The sequence below is a fragment of the Lagenorhynchus albirostris genome, chromosome 1 (genome assembly GCF_949774975.1).
Source record: "Lagenorhynchus albirostris chromosome 1, mLagAlb1.1, whole genome shotgun sequence".
Taxonomy (NCBI): domain Eukaryota; kingdom Metazoa; phylum Chordata; class Mammalia; order Artiodactyla; family Delphinidae; genus Lagenorhynchus; species Lagenorhynchus albirostris.
This window is the reverse complement of record NC_083095.1, coordinates 11273567-11295207: the sequence shown is the minus strand read 5'-3', so window position 1 is coordinate 11295207 and position 21641 is coordinate 11273567. Positions and strand designations below refer to the sequence as shown.

General features: G+C 39.1%; 1 protein-coding gene across 2 annotated transcripts in view; it reads right to left on the bottom strand.

Annotated features, from left to right (window-relative positions):
• BTBD7 (BTB domain containing 7) overlaps window positions 1–21641 on the bottom strand; it is an 81377-nt gene that overhangs the window by 6910 nt on the left and 52826 nt on the right. For both annotated transcript variants that reach the window (XM_060166343.1, XM_060166431.1), the window contains exons 4-10: window positions 15011–15219; window positions 12693–12768; window positions 9143–9303; window positions 6171–6314; window positions 3341–3530; window positions 2756–2934; window positions 320–754 (exon numbers count right to left, since the gene is read on the bottom strand). In XM_060166343.1, coding sequence (XP_060022326.1) covers window positions 320–754; window positions 2756–2934; window positions 3341–3530; window positions 6171–6314; window positions 9143–9303; window positions 12693–12768; window positions 15011–15219 — 1394 coding nt within the window. The remainder of the gene's footprint in view (window positions 1–319; window positions 755–2755; window positions 2935–3340; window positions 3531–6170; window positions 6315–9142; window positions 9304–12692; window positions 12769–15010; window positions 15220–21641) is intronic.

Below are 21641 nucleotides of genomic sequence, written 5' to 3'. Positions count from 1 at the left end.
GACACGTGCTTGAACAGCACACTATGAAACCGGTAACGTCATCTGCATTGTCCAGTAACCCCACCCTTCTGGATACCTGCACGCGAACATAAGGGAAGGCCCTGGCCTACTCCCACCGCAAACACCTCGTCTCTCTTCTCCGTCCTTTTTCATCCCCCTACACTCTCTTTTTCTCTCCCCTTCCCATACTCCCTTAAGTCTATGCTTTCAGCTTGTCAGTAACACTTCTGGGCACCGCTGAGTCCCAGGGGCCAAGGAAATTGCTTCTAACATTCCAGAAGCTTGTAATTTTAGGTAGGTTACTGAGGTGCAAACTTACCACTTGTCTCTCAGATACTACTGCTGCTGAGGCGGCGGCGGCTACCGTCTGTCTCCCCAGCCCTGTGGTGCCGGGACAGTCAGGTCCTGCTGCTTGAACACCTGGCAAACAGACTGGAGGGGGCACTGCTTTAGGAGCTGCTCTGGAGTGAAACAGTGAATGATTACAGGGATAAGAGAACGAACGTGAAGGGTGTTGGCTGGGAGGTCTTTGTCTCCAGCCCGCTTTGAGGTGGTGATGGACTGGGGTAGCTGGGGGGTGGTACGGCGGTGGTGGAGGTGGCAAGGGTGGATGGAAGGCCACAAAAGAGTCCGGATCTGTAAACACGGTTTCTGCAGCGGGGTTACTGCTAACTCGACATCTCCCAGACTGCCTCATTGTCAAGAGTGGACTTTCATCTCCAAAACGTTCATCAGGAAAGAACTTGTGAGGATTCTAAGAAAGAATGGGGGGATAAACAAGGTAGGATATTTGTTAGCAGATTTCCTGGACAGAAATTTACAGGCTGAGTTAAGCGACTACCTAGGAAAACCACATTCAGCAACAGTAAAAGGCACAACAGACTTTTCTAGGCCAAAAGCCCAAGGAAAAATTACCTCAAAAACAGTATAAAAGGGTAGAGCGCAGCAGCTATCAAGGAGAGCAGTGTAAGTGAATACTCCAGAAAGCAGGTCAGTAATCTCTTGCAAGATTATGTGATAATCAAAAACAGGAAATAAAACCTAATGCAAATACGTCTTTGCTAAGAAAATAAAATTAACATTAAAAACAAAAGGAGGGGGCTTCCCTGGTGGGGCAGTGGTTGAGAGTCTGCCTGCCGATGCAGGGGACACGGGTTCGTGCCCCGGTCCGGGAAGGTCCCATGTGCCGTGGAGCAGCTGGGCCCGTGAGCCATGGCCACTGAGCCTGCGTGTCCAGAGCCTGTGCTCCGCAACGGGAGAGGCCACAATAGTGAGAGGCCCGCGTACCGCCAAAAAAATAAAAAAATAAAAAAATAAAAACAAAAGTAGGAACTAACACACCATTGTAAACAATTATACTCCAATAAAGATGTTTAAAAAATTAAAAAAATTAAAAAATTTTTAAAAAGGAGGAAAAGGCATATAAGTGAGGATTCTAGAACTTTCTGGCAAAACATCTGTACACTTTCAGTCTGAAATAAAAACTACAAAATACTATTCCTTACCTATTATATAGAAATAAGTTTGATTAATATTTTGATAAACACTATATGGAAATTCTTAAATTGTAAAACTTACACAATTTAAGAGATCAAATTAAGATACAATTTAGAATGGCAAAGAGCATAGAAATGAACAGAAAACAAGCCTGTTTTAGAGATGGAAACCACAGTAAAAATTGAAAATCAAGAACCTAAAAATGGTGGAAAAAAAAAAAAAAGAACCTAAAAATGGCCTGCTCCTTGCCTAAGGCCACCATACCATGTTCCCCTTTGAAAACTCAGGCTAAAGTGGTTTGCAGTTAGTGGCAAGAAAACAATTCAATCACTTGACCAGATGAAATTAAATTTTATTTTAGGCTCTACTTTAGTTGCTGTGAAGACTACTTTACACATTTTATACAAAAATGCTACTGCTTTTTGTACCAAATAATTACTAGAAATGGGTTTCTTCGTGCTAGTTAAAAAAAAATAAAAAGCACTCATTCCTTGATTCTCATGCTTATAGGGTTTGAACCATCATGCAAAAAAAAAATTCTTATAATAAAGGGGAGAAGAGAGGGAAAAAGAGGGGCATATGGAAGGTCTGTTACGTATGTAGTAGGCTAAAACCTGATACCTAGTGACCAAACCAGGGACAGAAAGCAGAGGAAGGTCAGAATTTTCTACTTTCTCTTCCACTTCTCTTGGGCGTACACACCATGAACTTTTAGCAGTTAGCATTTATGTGCTTAATATATACAAGAGGCATAGTTGCTTTACATACAGCAGCTCTTATCTTCACAACAATTCATTTTACAGGTAAAGAAACTGATGCACAGAGTGGTTAAGTAACGTGCTCCAAGTTAACTAATTGGTAAACAGCAGAGCCAGGATATAAACCCAGTTCTCACTCCAGAGACTGTGCCCTGTCCACTCTACCACACTGCCTCTCACTGGGGGCTTTCAGGTCATCCAAGACACCAGGGACCGTCAAAGAGCACGTACAAAGAAAAAGACACGCTACAAGGGCTCCTTGGGATATGTAAAATACTGCTTGAGTGACAGTCAAGGCTCCTTATATTTTAATCTTTTTTCAAGTATAAAAAATTGAATATTTATTTAGAATTAGAAATCACAAATTGCAAATTTTAAAATATGACATATAACACAACATCACAAAATCCAAAAGAATACCATAATATTTTCATTATTAATAATAACTGACAATCTAACACAAGGCTCCCTATTTTAAATGGTTTAGTGCCGTTTCCCACCTGCAAGAGCTCTGCAGCAGCATCTGCAAGCCCGAACTCTCTCAATACTCGAATCTGAATTTCATAGCTCACTGTGGCGCCTTCCCCACAGTTAAGTGCGTAGGCTCTCTGCACCTGCTCAGTGTGTCGTAGCTCCTGCAGACGTCTGACCATGTCTTTCATAATGAGGAGACGAGGAACTGGAAGAAGAGAAATAGTTTGTAGGCACAATACCTGAGCTACACAAAAGACCACCTGTTGAACGCAAGAAAAAAGCATGTGTTTTGCATCAGAATCTTCTCATAAATTTTTGATAGTATTTTAATTTCCTGGAAAGATAGTAATTTATATACTTCTAATTATTTTTTAAGGTTTTAAAATTTCACTGTGTCCAAAAGGCTCTTGGTAATACCAAACAGCTCCTGAACTGCATTATTAGTTCACAAATAAAATTTTACTTGCATATATTCTCTTCTGGATCTCAGGATATTTCAAAAGTCTTTTAAATATATTCATTCTTTTATTCAAATAATTTTTTAAGTCCTGACTATCCAAAATATGATCATTCATTTAAATATAATGCCTGAAACAAGGTTACTGCCTTACCTGGGATTTCATTTGCTACAACCGAAGGAGGGCTTGACTGGCTACTGCTGATCTGCTGGTGGCTGATCACGTGACAGCACTGTGGCACGGCACTGTTGACCATGTAAAGTGTGTCTGGCACATTGGACATTCTAACCATTCTCAAACGCACAAGATCTGTTTGTTCCACCATCATCTCGTCTAGCACTGACTGAAAACAATTCAGTATTAACAGAATTAGTCAACCTTACACCTCTGCTAAATCACATTTAGAGAAAGATTACCGCCATCATCATATAAAAAGGGAATTAATTTATTGTTTCCAGTGTATGAAGCTTAAAATTAGTGGTGAAAGCAAAAAGTACCCTAATCTCTTTAATTTTTTCCTACCTCTTTAATTTTTTGTTGTTGTTGTTTTGTTTTGTTGCGGTACGCAGGCCTCTCACTGCTGTGGCCTCTCCCGTTGCGGAGCACAGGCTCCGGACGCGCAGGCTCAGCGGCCATGGCTCACGGGCCCAGCCGTTCTGCGGCATGTGGGATCTTCCCGGACCGGGGCACGAACCCGCATCCCCTGCATCGGCAGGAGGACTCTCAACCACTGCGCCACCAGGAAAGCCCTACCTCTTTAATTTTTAAAGGATCTTTTTGGAGCATCTTTGAAAAGAAAGAATCATTTTCTGAAAAATCTGCTTTTTTTTTTTTTTTAATTTACTTTTATTTATCTTTTTCTACATTGGGTCTTCGTTGCTATGCACGGGCTTTCTCTAGTTGCGGCGAGCGGGGGCTACTCTTTGTTGTGGTGCATGGGCTTCTCATTGCGGTGTCTTCTCTTGTTGTGGAGCACGGGCTCTAGGCATGCGGGCTCAATAGTTGTGGCTCACGGGCTCTAGAGCACAGGCTCAGTAGTTGTGGCGCACGGGCTTAGTTGCTCCGAGGCACGTGGGATCTTCCTGGACCAGGGCTCGAACTTGTGTCCCCTACATTGGCAGGCAGATTCTTAACCACTGCGCCACCAGGGAAGCCTGAAAAATCTGCTTTTAATTGAAGTATTTGAAATTTGAAGAAGGGATATAAAATTAATCAGAAATAACTTATACATAAAGTTACTATAAAGAAAACAATGTATATATGTATATAAATATACATATATGTGTATATATGTATGTATATACAACAATGTATATAAATATCAGAGCCAACAAGAAATGCTCAAAATATAAAATATTAAAGACTGATATTAAATTCAACAGACCTATACATAAACCTAATTGTTAAGTAAGTTTCAGATGAATCTATCTCCACAAACTGCAGAACGGTCAAAATGGCATCATGTAAAAACATTTTCCACATTTACTGGGGGCATTTTTCTGCTTATGCATGGGTACAGGAGGACTGTCTGATCAGCTTACTGCTGCTCCATTTTGAGACAGAGCAGAAGGGAGGGTAGATCTAGATTATTACGGGCCTTTTATCACCAGACTCAATCTTCCAAGAGGCCTCAGCTGCTTGAGTGACTTTAATCATTGAACTTACTTCAGAAAGACCAGACCCAACCATTCTGCTTTTTTCCTCTGTTTTACAACTATTTAAAGTGGCAGCTACTCGGGGTGGGGGGGAGGGATAAATTGGGAGATTGGGACTGGCATATACACACTACTATATATAAAATAGACAACTAATAAGAACCTACTGTATGGTACCAGGAACTCTGTTCAATACTCTGCAGTGACATATGGGAAAAGAACCTAAACAAGAGTGGATAGGGACTTCTCTGGCAGTCCAGTGGTTAAGACTTTGTGCTTCCAATGCAGGGGGCACGGGTTCAATTCCTGGTCAGGGAACTAAGATCCCGTGTGTCGTGCGGTGTAGCAAAAAAATAAAAATAATAAATAAATAAAAAGAGTGGACATACGTATAACTGATTCACTTTGCTGTACAGCAGGAACTACCACAGCATTGTAAATCAACTATACTCCAATACAAATTAGTTAAAAATAAAATAAAATTGGTAAACTGGAAAAAAAAAAGTGTCAACTACTCAATAAGGGATAGATTATCAACCTATTCAATAAAATAAACCTCTCACAAATCCTTTCATAGACATATCTTAAACTAGGGACTCCAACAATAAAAATGAGAAAAATTTTAAGATAACTATGTTTCTATACCCAAACACATTGTTTTGCCTGTTAGTTCATTTCATTAAGCTTACTGGTGATTTCTGACTTTCAAAGACTGTCAGTTCCTCAAAAGGTCACCCCAAAGAACTTACGGCTGAACATTTCTAATAAAAATTGCAGTATTTCATTTTCCATTACCATATTTACGTGGCGAGTTCTTTATGTTATAATATACATAATGCCAACTTTTTACTTAATAGGCCTAAAATTTTGTCTTAGTTTGTATACTTATTATTCCAAAACTAAACACAATTTCCAGCAGCCACTACAAAAATATGTTACAAGAAGTCATGGCATTTCTTTAGTTTACAAAAGGAAGAAAATATGTATGCAATCTTCTTTCAAACATTTCTCCCACACTGAAGATCACAAAATACTGATGACCATTTCATTAAAATGAAAAATTTTTTCCAAGCTAACAGTTTGCAAGAAAAACTGATGAGAAAAACGTAAAATGCAATTTAATATGACCTAAGTTATAAAAATAAAAACATGCTTGATAACTCAACATTTGGAAAACTCCTCTGGTGAGCAAACTAGAATTTACTTTCACTTTCCCTATTATTGGACATTTAGGCTATTTCCAAATACTTAAGTGATACCACAGTAAATGTCTTTGTGTTTATAGTGTGTAACAAAGTAGTCTAACATCTTAAAATGGTTTTTATTACCTTTGCTTCTTCTACATAGGGAGAGAACAGTCGAGGACGAACATATATTCCAGCATTTTTTTGCCGCAACCAGGCATTTGACTTTCCACCTTCTGTTGTAGGAAGCATATCTGATGGAGGAGTACTAATCAAGCCTCTTTTCATCTTGAAAAAAAAAAATTTTTTTTTGAGAAACAGAGATTTGTGTAGCACCACAATATTACAAAGATAAAAATAATTATACCTATAAATCAAAATGTTTGAACTTTAGCATTTAAATACAAATTTAGGAATATATGTGAAATTTAAAAATACTTCAAATGTTCTATAATATTTAAAGGATTCAGCAAGCCATAAAAAGGTACTACAATTTTCCATTTTTCTCTACATAGAGGAATGATGTTTTAAAAACAAGAGCTGTACTAATTAAAAATATAATGAGTCAGACTAACTTTCAGAACTCTTAATGAGAACCAATTTGTGTTTTTCCTTACTCATCTGGGAACGGATTCCTCCCCACCTTACCCTCCTCAAGACAAAACAAGCACATTCCTGGGCCTGTATCTACAGTACAAGGATGGACAGTCTGCACGGTGATTAGGGGCAGGGGCTCTAAGGGAAGGAGAACTTGGCTCAAACCCTAACTCTCCATTTAACAGCCACGTGACCATGGACATCTCCTTTTACCTGGGCCTCACCTTAAGGGCCCCTAGGTAGCCCTGGAGATGGGACACTGCACGACTAACTAAATGTGGTGGCCCTGTTGTTCCCACATCTATGCTAGGAGACTATAAATCAAGTCCTATAGCCCATGAGGTGACTGTGAAGAGTAAATGAAGGTAAGGAAGATAAGCAGCGCCTGGCACAGTGCTTAGCACACACTGAAAGAGCGTTATGGTTCACAGCCATTATTAGCGAACTTTTACTGGGGACTTGCTATGTGTTAGGCAGGGGATTAAGAGCAGAGATATATATTTTCTAAGTCTATTAAACAAAAGTTCTAAAATTTTTTTCTAAACCAAACTCAGGGATCAATTTGGTTTGGGTCCCAGGTTTTAAACAAAACCAAACACTGTTTCTTTAATATTATTCTTGTTAAATATAATAAACGTCTAATTGCTGCATTAAAATCATGTTGAATTAAAATATAGCAATAGACATATTTTGAAAATAGGAAAAAAACCCCACAACTCTAATCTGTTACAACTGTAATAATGTTGATATATTTCCTTCCAGTCTTTTTCAAATGAATTTTTACCTAACTAAATTTTAGAATACATAAAAATACACATTTTTCGTATGCTAACACATATATATGGAATCTAAAAAAGAAAAAAACATGGTCATGAAGAACCTAGGGGCAGGACGGGAATAAAGAGACAGACCTACTAGAGAATGGACTTGAGGACACGGGGAGGGCGAAGGGTAAGCTGGGACAAAGTCAGAGAGTGGTAGTATATATATGGACATATAAACACTACCAAATGTAAAATAGATAGCTAGTGGGAAGCAGCCACATAGCACAGGGAGATCAGCTTGGTGCTTTGTGACCGCCTGGAGGGGTGGGATAGGGAGGGTGGGAGGGAGATGCAAGAGGGAGGAGATATGGGGATACATGTATATGTGTAGCTGATTCACTTTGTTATAAAGCAGAAACTAACACACCATTGTAAAGCAATTATACTCCAATAAAGATGTTAAAAAAAAGGTAAAAAACACCCCACATTTTTTTATCCTTCTTTCTAAAATTATATTCCATTATTATGTTGCTATATTAGTCTTTACAACCATTGGTCAGGGCAGGCAGCAAAATATTCTGTCAAGGAGTCGTGCTGTAATTTATTTTCCTTGTTATTAGATATTTAGGCTATTTCCCAAAATTTAATGATGATGCTACCAATGTACCAGCTATATCTCCCCTATGGAACAGTAATATTATTTCAAAAATCAGTGACCTAATAGGTAAAAAAATGATAACTTACTGTTTTATTTTGCTTTCTTTGGTGTGTGTGTGATGACTAGTGAGACTGAACATTTTTCTAATCAGAGAGTTCATAAATATTTAATTATTTTCTTCTAGTTTTTCCATATTTCAACGTAATATTTAATTCTTCAATCTAACAGGGATTAATTTTGTGTGCAAGTGAAATGAGGGTTTAACTTTAAGCACACTTCTTCCCTCTCCCACTGATGGGTTAGTATAGTACTGCAGTGATTTGTGATAGCTCGCTTATTATATGTTTAATTCTTATATTAATCAGGATCTTTTTCTGGGCTATTTTGTCTTCTCTATTATGCTAGCACCACAGATTAACAGAGTTTTAAAATATACTTTACATTATGGAAGAGTTATCCCTCCTTAATTATGTTCTTTTTAGAGAACTTAAAAGAATTCTTATCAGTTTTTTTCCAGATGACTTTTATAATGTTTCTGTGCAGTTGAATAATAAACTATTATGATGTTTACAACATCATATTAAAGTTATAAACCAATATGTGAAGAATATTTATTTTTCCCATCCATTAATTACAGCAATTCTTACAGTCTAAAAAATTCACTTAAAAAATTTTGAAAGTAACAATCAGTCAGCTCCATTAATTTTTACCTGAAATACAATTATAAGATTCATCCCTTTTACAATGAACTAATCTCCTTCTCTCCTGCTCTCTGATTTACTGCTATTCTTAAAGAGTCTCCAAAGGTAATTTCTACCCTTTCCTACTTGATCTACACTGATAAATGGCTGGATCAACTCCACTAGAAACTATCCTCTTGCAAAAGTAAGACTGACATCCACTCAACTCTCATCCACCAAACATTTATTTGTGCCATGTGCCAGACACTGGGGACACGATACAGTACAAAACAGACATCTGTCTCTGTCCTCATGGAATTTAGTTTCATGATACTCCATTAGTAGAAATTATTTACAATGATTTTAAAAAAAGACACTTTCTTTTCATGAAAGGGATAAATGAAAAAAGACACTTACTGCATCACTTAGGACTTCACTGTTTATAGGTAAAATATGTTCAATTCGCACAAAAGGTAAGAGAGAAGAAAGGATCTCTCTAAGCTCTTCGATGTCCAGGTCTCGTCTTTTTACACCTCTCTTGTTCACACTATGAGCAGTGCCACTCAGTAAGTTTGGCTCTACGACAGAGACAGAAAATGAGGAGTCTCCAACCAAATCCAGATTTTCAGAGAAAGGCTTGCTTTCTTCTCTGGTACACTTTCAGTAACACTCTTTATATTAAGTATATCTGCTTTAAAAAGCGTTCTAAGTAAATTATTTTTATGTCTTAAGAAGTTTTCATAATAGCGATACTCTCAGACAAAGAAAAAAGCATGGTGTCAACAGTACAATAACATTCTTTATGATTGTTCTGCATTAAAGAATACAGAATTCTTTTCCATATACTAACCCAAAGGATAAAAAACGACAATCTATTAAAATCTAGTTTGACCAAGGGCTTTTTCTTAAGGTTTCTCACTTTGGTGACCAGTTTTTTAAAAAGTACAATAAGGGCATTGCAGGCCAAATGTTACTTCTGATCACTGTAGGTTATCAGTACGCTCATTAGGTTACTATGTATGTTTAACAGCAATTTAACGAGATTCTAAAATTACATCACCTGGAATCTTAAAGCAGCAAAACCTAATGTACACTCTATTTGACTTTAAGAATTTTATGAGCCTCTAAATTTTCATAATATGGGAATGTTAATGCATAAAAGTGAACCTTTTAACATCGGACGTGTAATACCACTTTCCAGAGCAGAGAATAAAATGTTTTCTTCATTGAGTATTAGTGAAAGGGGGAAATCTGAAGTGTATATATATGCTTTTGATATTGAGGTGGGAAGGAAATTTCATATTTGGGCAATTTTTAATCATATCTTTAAACCAGGGGGCTGTATATTTTTCTTCCTTAAAAAAATAAGATCTTTATCATTCACAAATATAAATGCTGGATTTTTTGCAAACACTACAGGCAAACTGGTATTTCCCTTAAATCACGTGCTAGATAAAGAGAGATTGTTTTTTGAGAGGGTAAGATATTTTTGGAGTCATTCAAAGTAAAATTATTGCACGTGTGTGAAACAGGGGTTTTTTTTCCTCTTGTCTTGCTATGCTTTGGCTTCAGTACTTGTAGAAGACACTGCTTTTCAAAAGAAATTTTTTCTCAAAGTAGTGGTGTCCTGGTTTCAAATGAAATATTACAAGAAATTCCCAAATATGTAACACGTAAGGGCAGAAACCTTATGTATGAAGGGGACTGAAACAAAGGGCACCCTGGTTGGTGCAGCGTCCTCCTCATCCCTGTGAAAGAGCCTTCCAAGCACAGGCTCCGGACGCGCAGGCTCTGGACGCGCAGGCTCAGCGGCCATGGCTCACGGGCCCAGCCGCTCCGCGGCATGTGGGATCTTCCCGCACCGGGGCACGAACCCGTATCCCCTGCATCGGCAGGCGGACTCTCAACCACTGAGCCACCAGGGAGGCCCAAAACCACTGTTTTTTAAGGGAAATTTTATCAAGGATGTTCATTATCTGCTCAAAATAAATATGACATTTCATCATTACCAGCCTTACATCAACGAACAAGCCTATGATGATTATGTAGCATTATATACAGTCAACTCTTGTTATCTGGGGTGGTTTTGTTCTCTAAAGCCACCACAGTTAGTGAACACTGAACCACTGCTCCTTAGGGCAACACAGGGTTAGGTCCCTGTGAGCGTCTGGTCACATTAGTTTTGTTAACCAATCAAGACATAACCTTGTTTTATGTGTGTTTCTGTTTAAATACACCTTATTAGTACATATTGTTGATAACAATGAACTCACAGCCAACAGCACTGTAACTCATGCCTGAACTATGCTTATCAACACACATATTTTCTCCATAAGGCACATCACAGCACTCTTGGACTTAGGAACACTAAACAGTACTAAGCATTACACTAGGAGGCCATTTTAGACCCTGGGATCACCAGAAAAACCCATAAAGATGTGAAAAACACGGCACTAAAAAGATTATGAAAAGGACACTGCTTTGAGAGCTGAAATAAGATGGCAGAGTGTCACTCTGTTCTACCTTAAGCTGGAAACGTATGACTCAAATTTTGTGTCACTTTGCACATCTCTGCAAGTGAACATGCAAGTGTCATGAGTACTGATTTGGGGATCACAAATAAATTTTAGCAAGTAGGTGAATGTGAAAATATAGAATCTGCAAATAAGGATAGACTGTATAATGGCATTTCAAAAATGTCCCAAATTAATAGTAGTGGTTTTTGTATTTAAAAAATTTCAAATCTGAAATTGCTAAAGGCTTTTAGCAAAAGATAAATTAGGAGAAATAGGAGGACTGCTTTTGTTCCCTAGTGCTTAGGTAGTATATTAAAGGGACACTATAAAAAGATTTGAAGGCAGGTTTAGCTTGATTTTTTTTTTTTGCGGTACGCAGGCCTCTCACTGTTGTGGCCTCTCCCGTTGTGGAGCACAGGCTCCGGACGCGCAGGCTCAGTGGCCATGGCTCATGGGCCCAGCCGCTCCGCGGCACGTGGGATCTTCCCGGACCGGGGCACGAACCCGTGTCCCCTGCATCAGCAGGCGGACTCTCAACCACTGCGCCACCAGGGAAGCCCTAGCTTGATTTTTTAAAATATATTTTAAAATGTGGGCAGAACAACTCTGTAAGTGTACTAAAAAACACTGACTTGAACACTTTAAAAAGGTGAACTTTATGGTATGTAAATTATATTTATATAAAGCTGTTGAAAATTACAGGAAAGGGAAACCTGCATTTAATTTTTCTAATATTTTGATTTGAGTTCGCTACCTAGAGCAACACAATATTCTATGAAAGAAGGAGCACAGGTGGGTGGGCTAACCCTAGCTATAAATATAAGACTGCTATAGAATCATAAGCTTCCAAAGTTTAGTTAAAATCATAAGCTACATATGATGCTTCTATCTCTTCTGCAGTATCCCCAGCTGGAGGCCATTCAAAAGGATTATTTCTCCTTTACCTTCCACAAAAATTTAAAATAAACAACAAATATACTCTCTTTGGGTAGTCATATATATATTTTTTCCTTGAGGTAAAATTCACATAACATAAAACTCACCATTCTAACCATCTTAAAGTGTACAACTTAGTGGGACTTTCAGTACATTTAGAATGTTGTGCACCTATCACCACTATCTAATTCTAGAACATTTTCATCAACGACATGCTTTTGTAACACTTTAATTAAATGAAAAACTTCACTCTAATACTTTCATAAATCAGTCAACATATATTATTAAACACATAGAAAGATAACATTAAGAGTATCACTTTAAAGTTGCAAAATTAAATTTTCTGGTATATTTATTTCTAATAAAGTATACCCTTTCCACTAAAGGATTCTACTGATTGTAAAAATTTGTTTTCACCAGGCAACAGTGGCAACTGTCAAAAGACTGATGTGCGGCATGCACTTCAGTAACTTCCAGGAAAAGCTTACAGTTGCAAGCTAGTTTTCTGAGCTTACCTCTGTCTGCTATTCTCTTCATTAACTGATGCTCACCCCATTTAATCAGATATTTAAGGATATCTTGTTCACTTGCCTATAATAAAAAACGGTTTACATTTATTTTAGTGCAATCAGATAGATGGTTAATCTCATTAATGACTCTTCCTAGGTCATAAAGTAAATACAACGTGCAACTTGTCACGCTTCACTCTTTACACTGGCTGTTTCCAATGTCTGAGCTAAACCTGTGGTGTATCAGCAGCAAATACACAAGACTGAATGACATGTGTTTTGTCCAGTAACCTCACTCTTGGCTCTAACTAAATTTTTATTCTTATTTCCATCGTTATTTTTTCTTTTCCTGTTTTCTTCCCCTGTTTTTTTTTAGAGACGGGGTCTCGCTATGTTGCCCAGGCTGGAGTGCAGTGGCTATTCACAGGCGCGATCCCACTACTGATCAGCACGGGAGTTTTTGACCTGCTCCGTTTCCGACCTGGGCCGGTTCACCCCTCCTTAGGCAACCTGGTGGTCCCCCGCTCCCGGGAGGTCACCATATTGATGCCGAACTTAGTGCGGACACCCGATCGGCATAGCGCACTACAGCCCAGAACTCCTGGGCTCAAGCGATCCTCCTGCCTCAGCCTCCCGAGTAGCTGGGACTACAGGCACGCGCCACCGCGCCCGGCCCCTGTTTTAAATTTACCTTACTATATGCCTTCGATACAGCTGGCTTAAATTCTTTTGGGGACAATATGGAGATAAACAGATGAAAGTAAAAGTGTAAGGATACAGTGTGACCGCTATCTCCTGCAGGAGCAGAAAAAAACAAGTATGGCAACTTGTATTGGCAGAAGACACTACAATCTCCACAAAGTATGCTACTGAATGGCGAAGGACCCTTCAAGCACTGCCTGTGAAATGGCAATGTGCCCCTCATTCTTTTGTACTTTTTTTTTTTTGGCTGTGTTGGGCCTTCGTTGCTGTGTGCGGGCTTTCTCTAGTTGCACCGAGTGGGGGTTACTCTTCATTTCAGTGCACGGGCTTCTCATTGCAGTGGTTTCTCTTGTTGCGGAGCACGGGCTCTAGGCGCGCAGGCTCCATAGTTGTGGCGCGTGGGCTCAGTAGTTGTGGCTCGTGGGCTCTAGAGCACAGGCTCAGTAGTTGTGGCTTGAGGGCTCTAGAGTGCAGGCTCAGTAGCTGTGGCGCACAGGCTCAGTTGTTCCGCGGCATGTGGGATGTTCCCAGACTAGGGCTTGAACCTGTGTCCCCTGCATTGGCAGGCAGATTCTTATGCACTGTGCCACGAGGGAAGCCCCTCTTTTGTACTTTATTTAAAATCTGAGGGCAAAATCTAGGCTGCTGTCCAAGGTTTTTCCTTTCTAAGAAGAAATGCAAAGCTTCTAAAAACAATAATTGAGAGAACTGACAAATCCTAACTCCCATAATGTCTGCATCAGGACAGTGAAATAAGGTTAATGAACACAGATACTAAATAAATCAAAAGCAATTATGACAACATTTGTACTGCAATCAAAGCAATATATGAAGGAAAAACACAGATGCTAAATGGATTTTTTAAATCTTCATTTCTGACTGAGATGGAAGCATTTCATAATTTTTCTGGTACAAATACAAAGAAACAGGAAATGGCTCAATGAGTTTATGACTTCATAACATTAAAACTGTTGTACAGTTTCTAGCATAAAATTCATACAGCCAATGCAAAAAGAAAAAAAAAGAAAAAAAAAAGCTTGAACATATTCTACCTGAAAGTATTTTTTTACAATATTTTAAATCTATTGTTAGCTTAAATTACCTAATTATGAAGGACATATAAGTCAAGGGCACAAAAATTTGCTTAGAAGTACTTCTGACTAAAAATAAGTAGTTGAAAACATTATTATACTTCAGCAGGACACACACACTGAGTTTTTATAAGTATTTGAGTAGGTCAGAAATTGAGTATTATTCTTACTTTGTGCTGCTTAAACTAACTATCTTCTGATACTTCACCAAATAAACGAAACTGTTACAGTGTATCTATTATTAACAGAAGCCAAGAGAATCACCATTGGGATATGCTTCTGACCTTGCCTTTTGCCTACTGTCACAACCCCTTTGGCGTGGTTGGTTAGGACCTGGGCCGGTTCACAATGCTGAATCATGGCGGCAGAGTGCACAAAGGGCCAGAGAGCTAGAAGGTTGTGGCTGCACTAATATGAAGAGGGTATTCCTGGGTGGGCTGATCTCCCTAGATGGGAGAGTAACAGAGTACAGATGGGTTTCTTGGTGCACCTACGAATGACAACGAATTTGAGAGGTGTATAAATGATTACCTGTAGGTAGTCAGACTGGATAGCAGTAAGCAGATGGTCTTTGCTGAGTTCATAAAAAACATCCGAAGTCATGACCTGGGAAAATTCCTCACAGAGGAAATGTAAAGCTTGTCGGTGTACCCATTTAGAGCCATATGGATGAGAGCTCCACTTGAGGATGGCAATTAAGGTATCTAATGAGATGCTTTCAGCAATGATATCCTCACAGCCTAAAAGAGAAGGCAAATACTTCTTGAGATTAATCATAAATATTACTTATTGAACATCAGTGTGTTAGACACCAACCTTAAAAGTATCAATGGTAAAAAAGAACAAGGAGATAAATAAAATCTCATGGTAATCGCCAAGACTTGGTGGGATGGGGTAACAGTTGGTAACTGTAATAGATTATGACCTCTATAGGGAATCTGCTGTTCCATAAAGACAGATCCATAGAAAAAGGCAAGGAACCCTCATAATTGTTTAAGAAAATAAACATCTATGTGCAACTCAACAATCTGTATAAGACATTATAGTGGACGGCACTGGACCAAAGGGGAAAGAAAGAAGAATAGGTAGAAATGGTACAGTTTTGGGAACTGGCAAGAGGAAGGCTTGGATGACACCTGACTGATAAGAGAATCCACCCTTGGGGGTAAGACAGGTGGGCTATCTTCTAGGAACTATGAGGACATCTGTTTTTTGTATTATTCTAATAAAAAACCAACACTTTGCATTGCCGATAGTTTAATCCCTCAGAATACAGATAAAATACTGCAGTTTTTCGTTCATCTGGTGAACTAAAAAGAAATATGTGGTTTAAGTGAAAAGGACCAGGATCCTGGAGAAAGTGACTATGGCACCTTAAAAGCTCAAAGAAGAGACGAGGAAAATCTGAGGATAGTCATCTATTTTCCTTAGGAAAGATAATTTCAAAATACAGAGATAAAATGTAAGTAAAATTACAGTGACAAAGACTGTGTAAGGGAAAATGGCTAAAGTTGGACAGAAATTCTTCACAACTAAGTTTACTATAAAATAAAAAAAGAACCCCAATAATGGGGGGGGGGTTGTTTAAACACCACCACCACCACCAACAACAAAAATGTGGCTAAACAGGCTGCTGTCTAATGAGCTCAGAGGTTTAAAAGATAGAGTAGTAAAAGACAGAAAGGGCCGCAGTGAACTCTGGAGACTTCCAAAGCTCAAAGTTCTTGTGAACCTATGAAAAGTGAAAAGAGAAAGATAACAACTCCCATTTTCAGGTGATATAAGATCATTAGGAACCAATAGCGAGTCTGTAAAAAGTAATGCTTCCTCCCCTTTTCTGATATGGTACCAGATAAGCAGAATATCATAGAGAACTGTATAACCTGATTTCTGCAAAGCATTTAACAAAACACTTCATGATGTCTCTAGACTGTCAGCTACAGAAGACGGGGACCGCTGTCTTCACTGTATCTCTAGCACCTTCTACCACATGGTAGGCATTAAATAAAAATTTGCTGAATGTACAAATGAGATCTTTGAAGATAAGACAGAAAGATGTGGAGGGATGATAGAACAGTGGCTAACAGAACCATTTGCAAGTAGCACTGATTAACTCCCGGGATGGAGCGGAGAGTCTCTGTCTTTCCGATATTAATCAAGAATTTGACTTTCTCTTTCTGACACATATATATGGAATCTAAGAAAAAAATAATGTCATGAAGAACCTAGGGGTAAGACGGGAATAAAGACACAGACCTACTAGAGAATGGACTTGAGGATATTGGGAGGGGGAAGGGTAAGCTGTGACAAAGTGAGAGAGTGGCATGGACATATATACACTACCAAACGTAAACTAGATAGCTAGTGGGAAGCAGCCGCATAGCACAGGGAGATCAGCTCGGTGCTTTGTGACCACCTCGAGGGGTGGGATAGGGAGGGTGGGAGGGAGGGACACGCAAGAGGGAAGAGATATGGGAACATACGTATATGTATAACTGATTCACTTTGTTATAAAGCAGAAACTAACACACCATTGTAAAGCAATTATACTCCAATGAAGATGTAAAAAAAAAAAGGAATTTGAATTAAGTTGTGGAAAGTATGCTTCAAAGTCTTGAGATGACCTAAAGCTGGGAAACGCAGTTAAAAATACACTGGATAAAATGATCATAATTAGCTAAAAAGATGGGTCGAAATGAAGATGAAATCTAACTAAAAAAATCAGAAGTTCTATATTTAGATTAAAGAAAAGCAACAGCACAGTAAAAGACAGGGGCGAGCTAGCTTAACTATAACCGCTTATTTAAAGATAATATCTGGGTATGTTAACTGAACAAATGCAAAATGTGACATGGCTGCTATAAAACTAAAGCAATCTCAGGCTTTTAAGATACAAGCATAGAGTCATAATCAAAGGAATAATGTTGCACTGCTCTCCTGTGGGGTGCTGTGCTCTGTTGTGAGCCCTGTGTTTAGACGGGCAATGACAAAACTCCAGAATTCTCAGAGGAGGGTGTAAGTACAGTGGAGAGTTTGAGACCTGTTACTGAAGAAAAGCTCTGAACAAACAAGATTATTATTGATTTATGTAAGAGAAACCTGAGGAGAGACATAAGAGCTATCTTTCAATGTTTGACGGAACCTCATGAGGCAGAAAAGAAATGACCCATTCTCTGTGGTTGCAAGGGCAAGTCCTGGGAAACACTTGATGGTAAAAGAAGAGAGATTTTGACTCATTATTAAGAAATTTCTAACAGTTAGAACGGCTCTCCTTACCTCCCCTCAACAAAAGGATCCCTCTAGAAAAAGGCAGGAGCAGAGGCTAGCTTGTCGCATCAGGAGTAGCGTACCAAGAGCCCTTACACTGGGTATGGAACTAAGGTAGGAAGACATCCAAGCTTTTTCTGCCACAAAGATAAAATCGTTTTTAGAAATAACAGAGTAAGCATAAGAGTAATTAAATCTAAAGATTAAAGATTAATTTATTTAATCTAAACATTAAAATGAGATCCTTATAAATGAAATCTGCATGTAAACAACACCAAAGGCATGAATATGTGCTGATGAGAAGTGGGAAATATGGAAAAGTTCTGAACAGTTCTCAAGATTTTACTGTAAGCCTTGAATGCCAAGCTGAGGACAGGCCTCGCCCAGCAGCCAGTGGAGAACTCCCGTCAGTCTGCTGTTTTAAAGCGGGCATTGAAGTGGAGTCAAGTAGTATGAGTCAACATGACAGGAAAGGCAACCCAGTAGACATGTTTGGGGACAAAGCCAGGCAAATTAGAGAAAATGTGGTTTTTAAAAGAATGTGTCACAATCCTACTAAAACCAGGATATTGGCAGAGGGAAGAAAGGGAATTAAAGATAACATCATATATTTAAACTTCTGAGGTTTACAAAGAAGCTAGACATGACAGGAAAAATGGACTTTGAAATCAAACTGACTTGAAATCCCAGCTTGACCATTTAGCAGAAAAGTCACTTTGGGCAAATCACTTACCCTCCCTGAGCCTGAAATGTTTTCATCTGTAAAACTGGGATTATATTCCTAACTCAGGGTTATGATATGAGATTTAAATGAGACCGTATCCTTGATGATATTCTTCCTTCATTCGAACATTCTGGAGTACCTACTTGCCAAGTGCTGTAATTACAAAGCTCTTTCTACTGCACAATTTCCTGGGTAATGTCACCTGTCCCCATGGCCTTAACTCCCATTGTATCCTTATGTCTTTCAAGGTCCAACCTAGAGCTCTCTCCTGACATCCGGACTCATTTCTTAAACTTCCCAGACTCATTCCTTAACTTCCCAGAGTTCACATGGATATTCTGCGGACATCTTTAATCCAAAAGTCACTTCGTTTCCTCTGAGAAATCTAGCCCTTCCTCCTCCCTCCTCTAGCACTTCCCTCCCCATATATATATACACACACATATATATACACACACATATACACACACACACACACACACACACACACACCCCTTTGTTATATATGTAACAAATTATTCAGTAGCCTGACTTCAAGATAAACTCCAAACTGCAGTTTTTTGGGTGATCTGGCCTCTGCCAACTTCTCCAGCCCCTACTCGGCTCATATCCTGCACTCTAGTCATACTGCATTACTTACAATTTCCTAGAATTCCACCGAACTCTCTCACCTCTAGGCCTTTACATATGTTGCTCCATTTTTCTGAAATGCTCTTAATTTTCCTTCGTAACTCCTCCACATCTTTTAGACTCAGCCTAGATATTGCCTCTTTCAAAAGCCTATCTTGAACCTGCTCCCCAAAGCCTAAGTCAAAAGTCAGGTGTTCCTCTTACCTAAAAGTTTCCATGGTGCCCTGTGTTTCTCTCTGTAATAGCATTCAACTCTCATAATAGTTTATCTTTCTGATATATTTGTCTGAATCCTCTATCAGACTGAGCGCTCCTTTGGGGTAGTGGCCCCATCTTTTTTTTTTTTTTTAATAAATTTATTTATTTATTTATTTTTGGCTGCGTTGGGTCTTCATTGCTGTGTGCAGGCTTTCTCTAGTTGCAGCGAGAGGGGGCTACTCTTCATTGAGGTGCGTGGGTTTCTCAGCTCTTGCTGCAGAGCACGGGCTCTAGGTGTGCAGCCTTCGGTAATTGTGGCACGCAGGCTCAGTAGTTGTGGCGCACGGGGCTTAGTTGCTCCGTGGCATGTGGGATCTTCCCGGACCAGGGCTCAAACCCGTGCCCCCTGCATTGGCAGGCAGATTCTTAACCACTGCACCACCAGGGAAGTTCCAGTAGTGGCCCCATCTTATCTCTGATTCTATCTATCTACCTGACACCTGGTAAATAATTAAAAACAAACATAAGAGAGGGCACGCGCTCTCTTTTTTCCCTATAGAGCTTACTGACTCCATTTCCTAACTACAGACTAAACAGTACATATTTTTCTTTAAAGACAACTAAATGACACAGTCAGAATGACTACTTTATCTTTTTAAACTAGAACTTTAGAGCTTATTAGACGATTATCCACATGTGCTAGATTACCGTTTAGACATATTCACTACTCCCAGCCTTCTGATCCCCCTACCCCACCACCTCCACGGGCATAGTGTATTTCGCTGCCCCAAGACTTTGGAATTGGCCATGAGATCTGCTTTGGCCAATTAAATGTTAGTGAATGTGATGTGACAAAAGGCTTCAAAAGTACTTTTGGGAACTAGACTTGCCCTCTCACCTTCTGCCACTGCCATGGGAAGCACATACTGTGGCTAGTTTGTTGGTCCCAGGAGGAAAATGAGCAGCAGTGGGAACACAGCCACCGGCCCTACTCAACCATGGTGGCAATCAGAGTGACTCCAGTGCTGCAAATTTAAATTTGGGATTTCAACTGACCTGGAAATTTGTGAGAAATACATGTTTTTTATTAAATGCCACTGAGATTCTCTGGTGGTTGTTACACAGCAATGACTAATAAACCATACACCTTTTTGGATGAATCAAAGCTTTTAATGATTTCCTTGTAACAGAAAAACTCATCTGTAGCCTAGCCATGTAATGGCTCAAAGATGCCCATGTATTTTGCTCAGGTAGCAGATTTCCAACAATGCTGTTGTGAGGCTGGCAGACAGTATGAAGTCTGTCTTTTTTGCAATTTACAATTCTTTTTGCTTGTGTGATAACCCCATTTTACAGATCCATCTCCAACTTTTTATATCCTTTCTTCTATTCTCTTTCACCAGAATATCTTCTTTCTAATCTTTAACTTAAGGTGGCAAAAATGCCTCTCTCCAAAAATTTGAGCTATATAACATGAATGATCAAGGCAGAAATACAAAGTGAAACAAATTAATTTGACATTTAGTAATACAAATGATTGTTACTGCTGCATGTTAAATAGGACCACTTTCTGTTTTTATTATGAACATTTTGGTTTTTCTCCTCCTCGTGCTCCTCTGATAACTAAAATGCACTTCAACGTTGACAGATTTCCTGAATAATACACTGTCAGCACCTGTCTTTACTGCCACTCTCATACTCGTCGTTATTCCTAGGTATATACCCTCATACATGTTTCACCAATATCAGTGGGAAACATTTTCATTGGCTCATATCCAACAGGAAACGTATAAGCTGCTTCCAAATTTAGAGTTTCATATCGGGTTTGAGGTGGTAAGCGGAAGAAAGAAATAGACAAGGGGGAAGAAAGAAAAGGAATTATGGAGATTACGGCTTGCCATGCAACATAAAACAACATAATAAGGTTAGAGGAAGGCCGGCCTTAGAGCATGCATAGTGACTCTTCAGTGGCACCAGAGTTAGAATGAAGACTTCAAGTGCAAATAGGCTTGAGAGAAAAGTTGTTTCAGTTCTTTCCTACTAACCCCTACATGACTGATTCCAAATCCTAAGGAAAGGAATTATGAAACAAGAGGGAAATGAGGGCAGCATGAAGTAGCAGGAAGAGCATATAAGGCTTTGAATTCAGGTAATTATATCACTAACTCTTGGCTCTCACCTATCAGCCTGTACTGGATCAAAGCACACCACCCTCTTTAGTCTCATTTCCTCACATCCAGGATGAAATAATTCCATCAGAGTTCTGAGGATTATGTTAAATAATATTGGGGAGCCAGTGCGTCCATGAACACTATCCTTTTTCTAGGCAAGAAATCTTAAATC